The sequence below is a fragment of the Lates calcarifer genome, linkage group LG2 (assembly GCF_001640805.2).
Source record: "Lates calcarifer isolate ASB-BC8 linkage group LG2, TLL_Latcal_v3, whole genome shotgun sequence".
NCBI lineage: Eukaryota > Metazoa > Chordata > Actinopteri > Centropomidae > Lates > Lates calcarifer.
The window spans coordinates 2709034-2726419 of NC_066834.1; the positions used below are offsets into that span (position 1 = coordinate 2709034).

Genomic DNA, 17386 nt, shown 5'->3' on the forward strand with positions numbered 1-17386 from the left:
TGTGAAACACAAAAGGTAGAAGCAGAAGTGAGATTAGAAGATGGTATTGTGGGAGAGATGAAAACTTATCTGTGCACTGAGGTTGAGATACAGTGAAGGAGAGGATTTGTCTTTTTAAGACTTGGAGGATTATCAGAACGAACAAAGTGAGGTTACTGACTCAAATTAACAGAAACACACAAGCATTAACTGAGAGAGAAATCAAGGAGAGAGGGGAGGTGGGATAAAAGCCTGGAAACAAAACACACCAGATATGGTTTGGGTAAAGAGACAGACGCTGTAAAGCAGAGAGAGGAAGCAAACTGACACATGGGAAAGCAAAATGGAAGGAGGCCGGAGAGGGAGCGGTGAGAGATGGACAGGGGTTGTGGTGCAAAGAGACAAGAAAAAGTAGAGCGAGAGTGAACAAGAAGAACACAGAGAGGAGGAGAAAAAGGATACGGTGTGGAGGAGAAAAGAATTGATTCGTCACTGCGTTTATTTCCTGTGATCTGCAGGTCAGAGCACCAACAATGCAGCGCAGACTGAATTCAAACTGTAACCGTTTCAGTTTCAGAGGCTCGGCATGTATCTGACGTCTGAAACGTGGCTGCATCATTTCTGCAGCAGGTCAGAGATGACGTTCACAGGAGACCATGTGTTACCTTAAAATAATTACATTACACCTGGAAGTCACACTGTGCCACCTGCGCTGTGGTGTTTTGTCATCAAGGATCTTACCCACTGTTTCAGCTTCAGTATTTCATCCTGTTCAGGATTCAATTTTGTTGTTTTTTTGTAGGAATCCTTTCATCTTTATGACATTAGTTTGTCTACATTAATTTAAGATAATCGTAGCTTGTAGACTTTAAACATTTTTAGACTATAACATATCAGGAACTTTGGCTTTTTCCAAATTTACTTCTCTGGATGGAAACTACAGGATACAGAGAACTGTCATAACCAGAGGATCTGATCACCATCTTTCTCTTGACAACAGAAACAAGAGAATTAGTGAATCAATAATAATAATGCTTAAAATCTGCCTGTAATCCATCAGTGTTTGGTCATTTTCATACATAATGCACAGGGACAGTAGAAACTGGTTTGAAAACAGTCCAGATACATCTGATCCTCTGACATTTGAATGTCAACCAGCAACTCTAAAACCTCAGTAGCACCGTCGACAGTGGTTTTACCTGATTGGTTGTTTATCTTCCAGCTGGATTTTGTGGCACAACAGCACCCAGCTGTATCCCACCATCACCTACTCCCCTCTTAACAGTTCTGCTGAAACAAAGCTACATGGATGACTCTTAAGAGGCATCCCCTACTTTAACTATAGAGTACATAATATATGCCTGTCAGCTGGGCCTCTACCCAAGGAGTCTATAAACGCTTAGTTGTAGGAGGAGTTGGCTCAATGACAGCCCATCGAACCCTGATAAATCAACACACCCAAGACAGAGGCCACACGAATCTCAAACAGTCAGCCTCACATAAACACAGCTTCGACTATGCTACTGTGAATATTCATCTCAGCCATGCAGAGCTCATCCAATACCATAACGCATATAAGAACTGTTAGTTAATGCTGTGCACATATCCACTGCTCTGTCTACTCCAGTCTAATGAAACCAGAAAGAAAGTGCTGCTGCTTTTGTAATATTAGCTTAAATCTGACGCAGCGTTAAGTCAAACACTGTCAGTAAAGGTAACCAGTGAAAAAGTTTGTTGGACAATAAACGAACAGAGCAGATAGTGTAAATCTTTTAAAACTCAATCAGCAGATAACCGGGTGAAGACGACGTCTGTCAAAAAGTAGGAAGCGAAAGCTGAGCCGAGGATTTTATCACATTAACGGGGAAGGAATTCAAGGCAAAGTAACATCTCACTTCAGGCTGATGACCCAATTCATCATCTAAAAAACATCATCGGCGTCAAGTTAATTACACAGCTGCTGTCTCTTTCCAACATGTGTACATATCATTGACTAGTCAGTGTCAACTCATTAATTTAACTGACGGGAGATAAAACCAAAAATATGAATTAGCCACATTAAACCAAATTATTTGCAGGTTTGTGAAAAGGGGTCCTCTTTATTGTGTGTAACCGCGATGACGACCATGTGTCACATTTTAAGAGCGGTGATGAGTTCATAAGAGGAAACAGGTGCATTTCTGCTGCACTGAAAAAAAAAAAAACGGCTCAAAAGTCGTCTGTGCAAACAGATCTGTGGTTACATTTCATTGTTAGACGACCTCTAGTGGGTGTCCAATCTCCTGGAGTGTGGATTTTCTTGCAGGTGTATAAGTGCGGCTGTTTTCTTGTTGTTTAAAAAGAGAGCTCAGCTCTGTCGTTTCATGCTGAGATGTGTCCTCTGTTTTGTCAGTTAGCTGTAAATAAAATCCCCCCAAAATGATCAAAACATGAGATGACTGTTTTACTGCTGAAGTGCTGCCTCTTTTCTGAATTTGTTTTGGGGAAACAGACACGTTTAACAGAGATAAATCAGCATAATAACACTCTTGTTTCATCAACAGCCTGCTTTCCTAAGGGATTCGTATAAGAGCAAGAACAATAAGTACAGTTGTGGAGTCTGCTCGTCATAGTCACCACAGATTAACGTATCGTGACATGAAAGGCAAATAAAGACCTGCTGCTGCACAGAGTGTCCTCGAATCATGACTGCTGACACGGCAACGGCCTGGGGGACATGGAGCAATTGGGCGTGGTGGTGAGGTGAGTTCATCCATGCGTGCAAATGTACATATTTACTCACCGACAAACATACACACACCTGCACACACACAAACACACACAGCAGCGGGGCACTCGTGCTGCATAATCAGACATGATAACATCCTCAAAACAGCTTTTTGTCCAGAGATATAAAGAAAACGATGATGCATAAATACTGAGGAAAGAGGAGGAGGTCAGTCAGTGATTCCTCACTAAAAACTCTGCTGTTTTATTTTGATTCAGTGACTAAACTAGACATGAACTCAGCCTTTTTGCAGTTATTAGAAAGTAAAAGTCAGTGCACATGTATCATGCCACGGTGATAAACTCTGGAATTTGCCCGCACAGAAGGAAAAAATAAAATATCTGTGGCTGTGAGTCGCCCCGTTCTGCCTGCGAGTGACGATCTCGCCTGAAACACAACACCAGTTACATAATTCATCCTTTAGAGGTTGTTGTAACCATGACTACTGAAATGTGTGCTCCCACTTAAGGTTGTACTCACTACCATCATGTATTTTACACGGGGTTGCGGGTAACCATGGTAACAGGAGCCTTCAAAAGAGGGCAGCAAAATCCGAAGGAAGTTTCCACAGAGAGGGCCATACATTGAAAATAGCAAAAAGCCCGCGGGGCAGGAGGGACGGAGCATTTAGAAAGTCTTTGAAACACGTTCTTTGACTTCCCTCGTACCTACACTTCTCCATCCCCCCGTGACCCTGCGAACACACCGCAGCACACACCACTGGGTATGTGTGAGCTCATGCTGAAAATGGCTGATTCATAAATGCCAAAAAAGAAAAAGTGCAGAGTGCAGAATAACCTCCAGCCATGATACTGAAAACAACAGGCAAAGGCAGAAATGAGCAACTGTGGAGCCACCTTCTCCCCGTTAATAAAACAGTCTGGATCATCAGACTGAGACAAGCTCCACACTTCACTCTTTAGATGGCAGAGAAATGCAAATGAACTACGAGCAAGTCCATAAAAGAAAACAAATGAGCATGCACACAGTCCTCCTGGAGGTTGAAGGCCGTGTCCTCGGAGAACGACAACTTCGATCCGAGGCACAGAAACTCCAAACCCTGACTTTTGACCTTCGTGGCCTCAGCCTGGAACTGAGCTGTGCTGCCATCCTTTGTGTTATTGGACAAAGCAAGTCATTACATCCCAGAGGGCAATGCAGAAACATAATTTCTCCTCCTATGGCTCATGTGTATTGGCTATTGGAGACTCTATCTGGCATTTACTGGAGAAGAGGAACATAAATCTGCAGTGTTTTTGTTTTAACGCCCACATATCAGAACCAAATCTTTGCTCTTAGTGACCATATTGTCCTGCAGCGTGCCTCCTCATAGCTGGGACATGAGAAACTAATGGGATTTCTGTTGAGCACTAACATGTAGCTGCCATCTGTTTGCTCAGAGATGGCACTTAAGTATCTGTATGCAGACACTGATTTTCTGTTTTCTAAATATAACCATTCTGAGGGGTGAGAACTGATTGAAATAAAACTCTATAAGACATTCAGCAGAATTCAAAGCCCTTATGTTTAACTCATGTAAACAGAATATTATACGTGAATTGTGTTTCAACTATTTTTAATAACTTGACAAATAACCTCTTGACCTGTTGCCGTTCTAAGAGTCAGGGTTTTGCTGATATGTTTTGGAAAAAGCACAATCCCGCCTGGATTACATGTTTTATCTGCATAATGAGGATCAGTCTCAAAATGTCAGCACCTGACAATGTATTTAAAGTGTTTTTTTTTCCCATAAGCTCCACTGGTATCAACTGAACCTAAACAGCTTTGTGCTTTGGACATTTATCTGAATCTGACTATTAGTTTGATCTAAGCCCGACGTCCTCACTGTGACGTATGAGTGGTAGAAAACTGTAACACTTCCTTCCTTCACTTCAACATAATCAAATGTTTCTTGTCAAAATGTAATTGGCAAAACAGCAATAGTAGCACAGAAATTAAATTTCTAAGAGACAGAGGTTGATTGAGAAGATTCTGTTTGTACAAATTAGATTTTAAAAATATTATGATACATCCTTATAGTTTAGTAAGTCCGCTGTGTATGAGCTAAATAGTGATCATCCAGAAAATAACTACACCTCTAACAGAAAATCAATCAGAGAGACGAAGCTGTTTTTGTTGGTATTTTATCCTCTATCAGTTTCACTCATCTTTCTCTAGAAGTCATGCCAAACTAATTAAGTTAACCTGCCTTAGGATATGAGATAAGTTGTGAAGTGACAAAGAATTATTGGATGTATTTTCATAGCTGTCTTCATGTGGGAAAACAGTATGAAAGAATATTGACTTCCTTATCGTTTAGGTGCATCAAACATTTGTTGGTGCAACACTGTGGCTCCTAAAACCAACATCTGGAGCCAAACCTTAACTGTGAACACTTGAGATGTTACAGAAAGCTGATGGGAGCAAATATATTGTATATCAGAGCATCCACAGGGGAACCTCATTCCCTTTTTCTGATGTTCAGCACAGAATCAGATTTATCAGAGTCTGGCCGAGCTGACAGGCATCTGTACTCGTCATCCCATCACAACGCCAGTCAACACCCTCAGGAAAAGGTGGATTAGGTGAAAAGGGGGATAGGAGAACGGAAAAGGAGAAAGGCAAGGAAACAAAGTCAGAGAAAGGGTTTAATAGATGCGATTAAATAAAGTGTGGCGGAGAGAACGAGGGAGAAGGCGGAGGTGGAGAGGGACTGAAGGAGAGATGAGGAGACGACGTCTTATTGAGAAAGAAAATGAGGGCTGCAGAGGGTAGAGAGGAAATTGATGAGGGGATGTGGAGAGGAATGGGAAGGGAAGGACGAGGGAGGGAGAGTGGATGGACGGGTGAGAACATGAGAGATGAGGGTTACCAGCAGGGCCTGGATGGGAAGTGTGTCTTCATAAACATACTGTATCTGGGTCTTGCTGAGCATATACTAGCCCTAGGAGACCATGAAACACAATCTGGGTCCCAGGTCCTGTGATGGATGAGGCCCAGGCTCCAGCGTCAGCCCACTCAGCGCTCCCCACCAACAGGGACAAATCACTCAGCCACCGCCCCCCTCAACACGCAGGCTAATACGACTAATGGAGCCATCTACTGTGTTCGACTGGCTTGATGCTCTTTGAATAGACTTCTGCTGCCTTGTTCTTGAGATTTATCCACCTGGGAGTGCTGCTGTTTTTGTAAATCACGCTCCGTGCATAAAGAGGGAAGTAAAATATCAAGCGGTGACGTCAAATCCTTTTTAAAACTAGAGATAAAAGTGGATAAAATCTGTTAAACGACTTTGAGAACACTGTTTTTTTTCTCTTCTGCTACTCACTGTCACCTTTGCTATGACGTCCCCCTCAGTTTCCTTTCATGGGCTCTCTTTAAATCAGCTCCCTGCTTGGAGCCACAAGCAGCAAACGGGGGAAATGGTGAATGAGCTCCAGACTTAGATCTGACAGCTTTTTTAAAAAGATGCCTCGTTTGTGCTGACCTACATCGCTTTTTCTCTCCAATCATCTTTCCTCCGGGGCCACCGCCGGCTCCAGAAGCTGCCACGGGGACCAGTGGCCGGGCCTGGAGAGTCATTAAGAGGCTTGACTCACTGTGATTGCTGGCTCAGGCACACAACAGAAAGAGTCAGATCTGCCGGCTGATAAAGGGTGGCAACAACTTCCTGCTTGATTAATACTGTACAGTCTGGCGTTGTGCAACTCAGCGAGTGCAGTATAGCATTATCACTGCCAGGATTAGAGCTTTGATTCCCACTGAGACCTGACAGACACACCCATTGTTTGAATAACAGCAGCCGTCAAATGTCACTTACTCTTGGACAGAATAATTTCATAAAACTGTTTCCTGCTCAGATTTTGAGTTAAGCTCTTTTTTTTTTTTTTTTTACTTGTGGGCAGCAAAACAAGCTGCGAACACAACACTGACAGATTATCATCTAATGAAATGGTTATGATGAATGTGTTAGCAAACACAGGTGAAGCTGAGTTTCTGACCAATGACCTATTGGCTCTATTTTGGTCTCCACCGCCTGCTGACTGTATATCTAGTGCATAAATGTTACTAACCTCTAATTCTTTCTGTCTGCTGTTTGGTGCAGAGCAGGATGTATCCAGAGAGTTTATTAGAGCTGAAAGCAGCTGAAATAATAACAATCACAATCTGAAAGACTAAAATATGTTACAAGTGGCTCCACTTTATTCATTTAATTTACTTTTAATACAGAATTAGGGATTAACTCAGCTTTAAATAGCTACGTTTCACTCAACTCAACCAGTCAAGCTATAAAGAGACAAACAGGGAGAGGAGAAATGTCTGTAAACAGCTATGCGAGGCTCACTTTTCAGTCTGACTGTTTGGAGAAATGATTCCTCTTTTATTCACTGTGAGATTATGTTTGTGAGGTTTCTCTCCTTCTTTCCCGCTGGAGCCTCTAAAGTAAACACTTTTTTGTGGTGGTGCTCATTTAAAGATTGTGAATAGTCAACCACAATGACAGTGTATATTACACCACACCAGGACCTGCAGCTGAGCTAAAATGATGACAAGAAGTATTCTCCGTTCTCCACAATCAAATGTGCAGCTTTACGTTTTATTAGAAGTAGTCATAGTGATCCAAATGAATGAGGGCACATCACATTCTTGTGCTGAATGGAAACAGTCTTTTACAAAACTCAACATTCAGAGTGGAGGTGGTCCGGGGCCAGTAAGCTCTTTTGGGTTTATTCCTATTTATTTCCCTGTTGCGTCTCTGTGTGCGGTGAATCTCTGAGCTCATTAAGATGCAGCTCTGCCGTGCAACGGCAGCTTTCTGAGATGATAATAACACAAACAGCTTCAGAGCTTCCATCATAGTTATCTGCAGGTGGGTGATTATGTCCAGTCCACCGTGGGGCTTTGACCGGTCGACCGCGGTGACCCAAACCGACTTACACAACAAGAAGCTTCACGTAAAAGATTAGAGGACCTTTCACTTGACACCGAGTGAGAAAAACACCGGCTTTGTCTGAAGATTACACATCAGCTAGAAGGAAAACGTGTCCTTTGACAGTCATAAAATTAATTTTGATCACACCACTGGTGTTTTAAGGGATTTGATCTCTAAGATGCAATCAATGCGAGAAGCTTTTGGAGTCAGCAGCTACAGTACAGCTGCTGCAGCCTCCCAAATCACAGATTAACATTTAGCTTCTCACACAACACAACACACTCGTGACACCGAACTCTCAGTGCACGTGAATGTAGCTGCAATCGACTGTAACAGGCTGAAGGAGTATTTTAGGTTTTAAACGAGTGACAGGTGGTAAAAATAGATGGCATCTCATGTTGCAAGCCTTCAGCATCTCACTACAGTGTCTACCTGTATATCACCACTGATTCACAAAACCACAGTATGACTTGACAATTCATTTATGTTAATGAGGGAGACAATTGCTTTGTTTTATGAGATAATTATGATGCCTGACAACAGTTTACGCAGCAGCGGTGAAGCAGATTAGACCCTGATTCAGTCCTAAAAACACAGTAAATCTGCACCAGTATTTTTACATTAACAATAGATCTGTGTGAGAACTCTGCAGCTTCTTTTAACTGTTTTGTTTTTACAGCACAAAAATAATTTTCCATCAACCTTGATTCGAGCAGGTGCAGCATCTAGCATCTAAATATTTTCCTCAGGAGCTGGTGGAGACAAAATCAGAGCTAAAACCAGAGATTCTGGTGTTCACAACAATTCTTAGTTTAAGGTGATTAAACACTAATAAAAGCATAATTATGACTGATTATACTGCATTTCTGACAATATTACATACATTATCTTTAAATGTTTTCCTAAACTGTTGGATGAGGAAAGGGTGCTGTTTGTTTACTGTCCATATTTAGAAGGATTGTCTGAACAAATATAGATCTGACCCAATACACAGTGCACACAGCTTTTGCTTTTATCCTATTATTTCCCTTTTTATCAGATTTGTTCTTTGTAGATATTTGTGCTCCGAGCTGTATTTGATTTCATTAATAAACCAAGAGAATCTCAAACCTCTATGGATGTTTCTATTTTTATCTTGTAGCATATTTCTCTAGAAGGCTGAGAGCAAAGGTTTCCCACTCTTTCTGTCTCTCTTTCACTGTCTGACAGCGTCTTGTCTTGTCACATATATTCTTGGCGGGATCATCCTGTCCCATCGTTCTCAGTCTGCTGGGCTCCAAGAAAACAGCCGGGAGCGAGCCAGCAGACGGGTGCGGGGAGCTTACGGGGTAACTACAGAGACAGAGAGATGAGGGAGACGGACAGAGATGATGATGGAGAGCTGTTATTAGTTGTGGAAGGACACTAGACGACTTGGCCCACGCGACCCCTCGGGGTAGAGGCTCGCTGGCTGGCTGTGATTAGAGTTAGGTGCTTGACAGACCTCCGCACAGACGACAGGGAGAGCGGATGATGGTGGGGGGACAAGAGGTAAGCTGGTCCTCATCCCCTGACTGACCCTTAGACATTCTTAAATTGAATTTTTGAAAGCATAAAAATGGTTGTAATTGTTTCAATAACATCAAAAAGAAGACAAATTCATCGTGCTCTTTTCTTCCAAGACAGACTGCTATTTCTCATCAACCACAAATTCACAGATGACCTAGTTAGAACGGCACACTTGGATGCACTGCAGAGAGGTTTGGAGAAAACTTTGTGCATTTTAAGAAATTTAATGGAATTCAAAAGCAGCATTTCTGAGAGGAAAAAAAAAAACACTCAACTGAAAATGCATTCAGGGTTATGTAGGACTACACCCAGGTTTATGCTCAGCCCAACAGTGTCAAAACAGTAGGTTAAGTACTTTATTCCTCAAACAGTCCGACCTGTTTAGTCCTTTGTTCACCAGCTGAGAGACTGCGTTAGTCTCTGACAGCTGCTGTGAGATCACTAGTAGAGGAGAGGTTAGCATATTTTTGGATGAGTGTTTCATGTGAGGATCCTTATTTCTAAATAATGAGGGTGCCCTTTTTTTCTGTGCCCACGATTCAAAGATCAAACCCGCAGTGGAGAGCTGCCGACAAGCAGACTTACAAAGGTCCGGGGGTGGAGAACGACGGGAGAAATGGGAGAAACGGTCCGAAAAATGTGAAGTTGTAAAGAAAAACGTGGTGACATGCAAAATAAAAATAAAAAACTTGAGGTAACATAAAGCTAACCATAATAAGAGATAAGATAAGATGCGACTTTATTGATCCCCTGTAGGGGAAATTCAATAAATAATAGCAAAAGGAAAACAAACAGCAGGAAAAGACTGAGTCAGAGTCTTACGTTCAGTCCTGGAAGTCACACAACATTAATGTTTAGAGATCGAGAAACCAAAGCGAGCAGGGTCATAGTTACCAATGAAAATACTGAGGTCATGTCCTCTGTATTGTTTCTGGGAGCGTGGGGGTTTGAATGGCCTGAGGAGGAGTCTACATTTAATTTAATCAACAGTAGATTACACATGATGGGTTTTAAGTTACTGGCAACAGGGCGGTATTTTTCCATCAGAATATTTCTGGCAGGGGTGAGAAACAGTGAAAGCGTCAGGAGGAATGTGGTGTCCTGGGGAAATGTGGACTCGTGACATCGGTCCTTCTAAAATCCTGACTACAGCCACACTATCAAGTCATTTTGGTATGAATGTGAATAAAATACTTCATAACATTTAAAATATGAAATATCTGTGAAAAGATTCATCGCCATTTTCAAAGAGAGTATATTAAAATTTTGAGAAACTTCCCTTTAATCCTTTGAGCAGAATAAAAAGCTAAGATTTTTTCTGCTATTTTAGGGCAACATGAAAATTAACTTCACCAATTCATATCATGAGCTGTTGATCTTTAAGGTCACACTCGGTGTAGACCACTGCCTCAACAGAGATAAACAATCCTGACAAACGGCTCCGTGTTTTCTTTTTGTGCCTAAACTGTAATCACGTTGTCCCTCTCCCTCTTTCTGTCATTACCTCTTTTCTGGTGTGGTTTCATTTTCTTTGCTCGCTGGTGCTTCCTGTAGATCTGGGAGGTTGGCAAAGTCATCCTGTTCAGCCAGCCCGATTGCTAGAGACAGAACAACCATCTTCCCCTCACTGGACACAGACAAACAAGACATCACAAGACCACACGGGTATGTAGACAAATAGTCCAGCATTCACAAAAAAAACACACACACAAACAAGCGGCCACAAAAACATAGCAACACACACAGCACACGTTCATTTCATGTACAGAGAGAGAGAGTGGGAGAGAGGTGGTAGACTGTTGTGAGGACACTATTTCATTTTAACAAATGCTCAGTCCATAGTTTACATCGCAGTGCATCTCAACCAGACCTGTGTGCTATGGTCTGAGTGGAGAATACTTTAGTAACACTTTTCTGTGTGCGTTTCATGCAGGTTTTTTTCTTATAGTCAGTTTAACATTAACATTTCTAAACATGGATAACACAGTTTTTTGTTCATTTATCATATGTGCAGAACAAACCTAGAAAAGTTTTTACATTTCACTGCACAACATGACTTCTTATGTGCAGATTTTAACAGTAATGTACATTATGAAAAGATGTTTGAGGCAACTATACAAACAGTGAGTGAACCAATTAATTAGCTGCTCTCATTTAATGTAGTTTGTGCCTATGATTTCCTGATGCAGCTGCATGCTGTAGCATTAGCATGAGCGGTTTCTGCTGGAGAAGCTGATGATTTTGGTGCCACATCTATTTATCTAATATTCATTGTTTAATAGCATAGCATGTCTAATTAAAATACAGGGGATTATACAAGTGATATTCATCATGGGCCAGCCTTTGATATATAACCATTTAGAAACATCCATGCAATGCTTTTTCTTACAATTCATTGTTAAAATATATGAGGTTATATAACGCATCACTGAACAGCATGAGTTCTTACAAACACAGGGATGTATTCAGTTACTTATGAGGGGGGGTTTGTGTTATCCGCAGCAGATATGGTCATTAAATATGTTTAAATAAAATGAGCGAAATGTGGAGAGTCACTGTTGCCTCTGTGGATCTTCTGTTATCTGTTTCAGAGAAAAATAAATGTGTGAGGATAGAAAAGCAAAAGCCTAAAACAAGGGTTTGGGTTGTTTCAGAAAGAGAAATAGAGGCAATTGAAATGACATGCAGGAAAAAAAAAAGAGAAAAACATGGCAGAAAAAGCGAAGTAAATCCATGAAAATTGAGGTGGCCTTAACAAAAACCTGCAACAAAGAAACATATCACATTGATTTTCAGCTGTTATTCTCCCTCTAAACATGCCTGAAGTCATTTAAATTACGTCTTACTAAAGAATGCTGCACCTTGAATTCCAGAGGTCCAGCAAGCAGTAACCTTAACAAATGAACATTTGCCCACAACTAACCTTGTAATTCACAGTCACAAAATAACAACCCACGCGCACTTGGCCACATATTGCACAAAATTCTCACTTCTAATAATTTCTTCTCTGCCTTGACCAGGTTCGAGCGCAGCCTCTAGCATGGTGCACTGATCCAAGGACGAGCTTTATGTATTTTCTTTAGAGCAGAAATTTCTTAAAGGGCAATTCCAACATCACTTCTTGCATCCCTGAACGTAACGTTCGTTACCTGACTGAGAATTTTAAGACATGATTATGAGAGATTTCACCTGATCTTCCATTTTTACTCCTATACAGATAACAATATGAAACAGTGATCAATCAGAAGATTAAAACGTGGATCCTTTGTCTTCGTTTTTTGCACGAATGGTTTCATTTCTCCCTCCTCAGTTTTCCTCTGATCTTCCCCTCATCTCTCCACATCTCATACTTCTGATCTACTTTCCCAGCCTGCTTGCCTTTTCTGTCGCGCGTTCCCTCCTTAACAAGAGGCTGTTTGCTGAAGCAATATCGAAAACAAGAGGAACACATTAGCGCTTGAGAGACAGCGGCCCACTGGGGATGTGTAAACAGTACCAAAACGAGACTCATCGATAAGGCGAATGGATTTATATAGACGACCCAAAAAAAGAAAGACACACACGCTCCAAGCGGAGGGCACTGAAATCATTAGCTCCTACACCAGCTCTATTGATCTGAAATGTAAGCAGGGTGGCTCAGCTGCCGCGCTCTGTGACAGGCATGGTCACACGTGGAAGGAGGAACTGATGCGTTTGGTTGTTCATACCCCTGCTGATCGCAAACACATAATAGGCTACCCCCCTCTCTGCACCCCCAGGGTCAACAACTGACGTGTTTGGTCCAGTGAGATTCATGAGGACATGGACAATCGCTGATGCCACCTCCTTATATATGTGCCCAGCTTTATTTGAACGATGATTCACATAGGCAGGGAGGGCACTGGCCTGGAGACACTGTTAATGGGAAGACACGCAAAAGGTACAAGAGTGTACAGCTGCACGTGTCTGTGAGTGTTTATGTTCAGGAGGGGGCGTTTACGTGAGGCTGCTTTATAGAGCACATCATCTGTAATCTATCATTTAAGTCAAGTAGAGGAGGAGGAGGAGGAGGAGGAGGAGGAGGAGGAGGAGAGCTCGCTGTGCTCGGTACCTAAAACAATCAGCCCTGCTGTTCAGTAGTGGATGAATCGTCGTAAAACCTTGAATGACCTCTGCTAATTGTGAGGGTGAAAGGATATTTCTTCTGAAGCCTGGTTTGTTTAAGGTTATGGTTAATTGTTATTCTAACTTTCCTCAAATTGTTGTCAGTCTATATTATAAATTATCAAGAGAGTACTCACACTACACTTCTGTATTTCCATTTTTATGCTACTTTGTATTTCTACTCCATTTATTTCACAGTTTAAGTTACCAGCCACTTCGTGGCTGAATTGTACATAAAAAAGATTATATAAACAACATATAGAGTGGTTAAAATTAGCTCTACTTTTCTGTACAATGAGCATGTATCAGAAAAATGTACATCACTGTGATAAGAACTACCTGAAAGGACAAAAACCATCTTTATTTGACGACTGCCTTTGATTTGGTTTTAGTTTTGGCCATGTCCGTCTGCTAATATGGAGGGGTGGGTGTATGACCAGCCAGCCAACACAAGCTGATCAAGATGTTTTGGCTTCACTTTTAAGGAGCTGTTCATCTTTATGCACAGTCAAAAACTGAGGGTAGGATTTATTGCAGGACTGTCGTATTAGATTGCAGTACGCTGGTGTCTGATAAGGGACTTATGCCAAACTAACTTGAACACCTAAAAATGAGGTCAGCCATGCAACATATATTGTCAGGATGTAATCCACACTGTATCACTGACGATAAGAGCAGCGGTCGTTCAGTGTCTGCTGTCAGACTTTTCTGTTGCATCATGTTACAGAGCAGAAAACTTTATGACACTTACAGGAACGACTTGACGTCCAGCCCTCTGTTGCGGATCTGCTCCATCATGTGATCCCAGCTGCCTGGATTTGACCTCGATCGGCCTGCCCCGGTTCCTCTGTACCGGGAGGCTCCAGCCGGACTCCCCCGGACCCCCCGTGGGCCCCCGCGGTGGCCCCCGCCGCCTGGGCCCGTGTGGAGCTGGCCCAGGCTCTGCGAGGTGACCGGGGGGTCGTTGGGACCCGGAGGGGGCTGGTGAGTGAGGGGCTGTTGGAGGCTCTGCTGCCGGACCAGAGGCCGAGGGCGCGCCACGGCCGAGGACGGGATGTGCTCCAGGGTGGAGGCGGACGAGAGGGAGGCGTCCCCAAAACTGAACAGACACATGGGAGCACCGAGGAAAGAGATGGATACAAGGAAGACATCAAAGTTAGAGACAACACGAGAGATACAGGAGAGGGCAGGAAGGATTTAGAAAAGATGAAAGTATAAAAAAAGCTGGTTACACATGATCATGTTGGTATCAAAAGGAAGGTGGGGAGGATAAAAAACACAAAAACATATATAAATGCAGCACAGATTGAAATGTATATATCCAAGGGAGAGAGAACAAACGACAAAGAAGATCAGTGAGAGAGGGAGAGTCGTCAAAAAGCTTCAGCTTACTGTTAAAGATCTGTATGAAACCAGCTGTGGAGAATTTTGAGCTTCTGCTGCATGACAGTGTGTGAGTGTGTGAACAGGCCGGCATGCCATGTGTAAACATTTGATTATTCTTCACCTGTGCTTAAGTGGAATTAAAGTCAAGCTGAAGATAAAGTATCGCACCATCACTTAACTCGAGTCTGTTCTCCAGCTGCAGAGCTAAACTGTTTCTGGACGTTACCTCTCTCGCTAATTAGCCCTGACCTACTTCTACCTTCTTTCTCTAAGGTCCTCTTTTGCTCCTGCTGTGTTTTCCCTATTCCCACTCTTCACTTTGCCTTTGTGCTTCTGAGCTCAGCTGCACTTCATCTCTTCTGTCCATTCATCTTTTCTCCACCCTCAACCCTCACATCAATCTATCTCCTCACCACCTCCAATCACTGTTCTTTGAGCCCGCTCTCTAATTACCCTTCTGCTACTCTTACAATCATGTAATAGTGCTTCACCCCTTATCCTCCCCTCAATCACTGCCTTGCCTGATGACTGTAAGCCTGTGCTAAACAGCTCTGTCTGGAGCTAATGCTGTGAGGGAGGATTTACTGCCTGGACCTGAGTTGTGTAGTAGCTGCGCTCTTCAGTATTAACTCGGCTCTAACTCTGCTGGAGAGCCAGGAGACGAGCCCCCTGAAGAGCAGAGCAATGCTGGATCAAGTAAATACAAGACAGAGCTCGCATACATGCACTCATGCAGGCACGCTCGCCCCTCATACACACATTCACGCAAATTGCACGCCATCGGAGTCTTTCCTGAGGACAGACTTTGATGAGAATGTTTACTTATTTGTGCATAATATTCTAACTGACTAAATGTGAATTAATTTATTCAAGTTGTTCGCTGGATTTATGTCGAGCAGAAGTGTAGTAGAGAGTTTTCGAAGTGGGAGGAGATATTTTAAACATTTAGAAGTAAAAGTTCAATTCAGAAGTAAAAGTCTAGTCTTATTTTCCACATTGGGCGACGGATAGTTGGAGAACCTCCAAGCACTTGGATGAAACTCTCAGTTGAATCATTAGTACAAAAGATCAGCAACTACATTCAAAAATATCTGGTTCTTTGATGAGAAGTCAAAGGTATGAGGCTGTGTTCATAAAAACCTAACTAAAGAAGTTAACTCTGTCTCCTAAGGTGCATTTCTACAAGAAATATCCCGTCAAGGAGCTTTGAACTTCTATGTGAGCTGCTAACAGCGAGTGGAAACCAAGGACAACACTCTTCACAAATATGACCAAGCATTCTTCAGCTTTGCCCTCTTTTGATTTTGACAGTGTTTTCCTCCCAAAAGCAACAACAAGGCGTTATGATTTTTCTACGGCTCTGACTGCACCTCCAGCTATCACCGATGTGATGGTTAAACTGTGCAGGAGACGTCAAACCACTGATGGCTGCATGCACATATATCTGCAGCTGTCTCAGTGCATCTTCATTGATTTCATTTTTGAATTGTGAAATGTGGGTTTATTGTTTGAGATTCAATATATTCAAAATCTTCAAGGATCCATATTCTATTTATTTTATATAGCTTACCTAACAACACCTGTTTTTCACAGTGGAATATGTGGTACATGCGTTTCAGTGTTGACAAGGTCACTTGTGAAAGGCTGCTTTCCTCCACATGATGAATTGTTCCTCTGGTGAAATCATGAGGCTTGTCATGTGCCACAAGGACCGGTGCACAGAGGTGAAACGAAATGAATGAAAGTGTAACAACACACAAAGAAACTACTGTTATTTGCACATCTGAGCGTATGAAGTGGAAATATGAAGGATAAATAAAAAGGTCCGGTGATACAGTCAGAAAGCTCTATACTGCAAATCGTTTCTAGGATCGACAAACATGTTATCGTAACTGGCATCATGATAAATCAATACATCTGGCTGGATTCATGGTGGCATGAGGCCAGACATCTGGGAGCCCGTCCATGTGCTAATAAATTTTGCCAGTCTGTTCAGTGTCATAAATTTGGCAAAGAATTAACTCATTTGAAAAATTCAAAGCTTCCCCAGGTCCAGCAGTCATTCATATGCCCTGAGCATGAGCCCTCTTTGTACGCTGTATCCTATTACTGACTTTGAGAGCTATTTTCACATTTCTTCTTGCCTGAAAGTCAATTAAGATGACTATAAACCTTGAGTGATTTTGTAATTAAGGAGACTTGAGGAGGGTGAAAAACAAGGAGGCACAGTCAGAGCGAGAAAAAACCAAAAACCAACAAGAGTGAAGAGTGAAAGAGAGAGAGAGCGGAGGAGAGAGAGCGAGGGGCGGCGGTAAATGCCCCAAAATAGAAACCAATTCCAGAGGAGAAATGGAAATTCAGGTAGATTTGAAAGAGAGCAAAACAGAGGAGTGACAGGAGTGAAGAATAATGCAACAGGAGAACTGAAAATCAAGAGTCCAAATATTCTGTCTAATAGTTCACGTAGTTAAAAAGCCACATACTCTAAACTTTGAGAAAATGCCAAGTGATCCATTCATTATTTGTAGAAGCAGTTTCTAATATCTAATGTCTGTTTTACTCTTTTGTTTCTAATCAATCTGCTGCATCATAACAAAGACACACTGTATTATAAACAGAAAGTTGGATAA

General features: G+C 42.2%; 1 protein-coding gene across 3 annotated transcripts in view; it reads right to left on the reverse strand.

The window, feature by feature from the left end:
* syt7b (synaptotagmin VIIb) overlaps positions 1-17386 on the reverse strand; it is an 80590-nt gene that overhangs the window by 11785 nt on the left and 51419 nt on the right. For 2 of the 3 annotated variants that reach the window (XM_018686227.2, XM_018686225.2), the window contains 2 exons: positions 14122-14469; positions 10732-10854 (listed from right to left, as the gene is read on the reverse strand). In XM_018686227.2, coding sequence (XP_018541743.1) covers positions 10732-10854; positions 14122-14469 — 471 coding nt within the window. The remainder of the gene's footprint in view (positions 1-10731; positions 10855-14121; positions 14470-17386) is intronic. The other variant, XM_018686226.2, reaches the window with a different exon arrangement.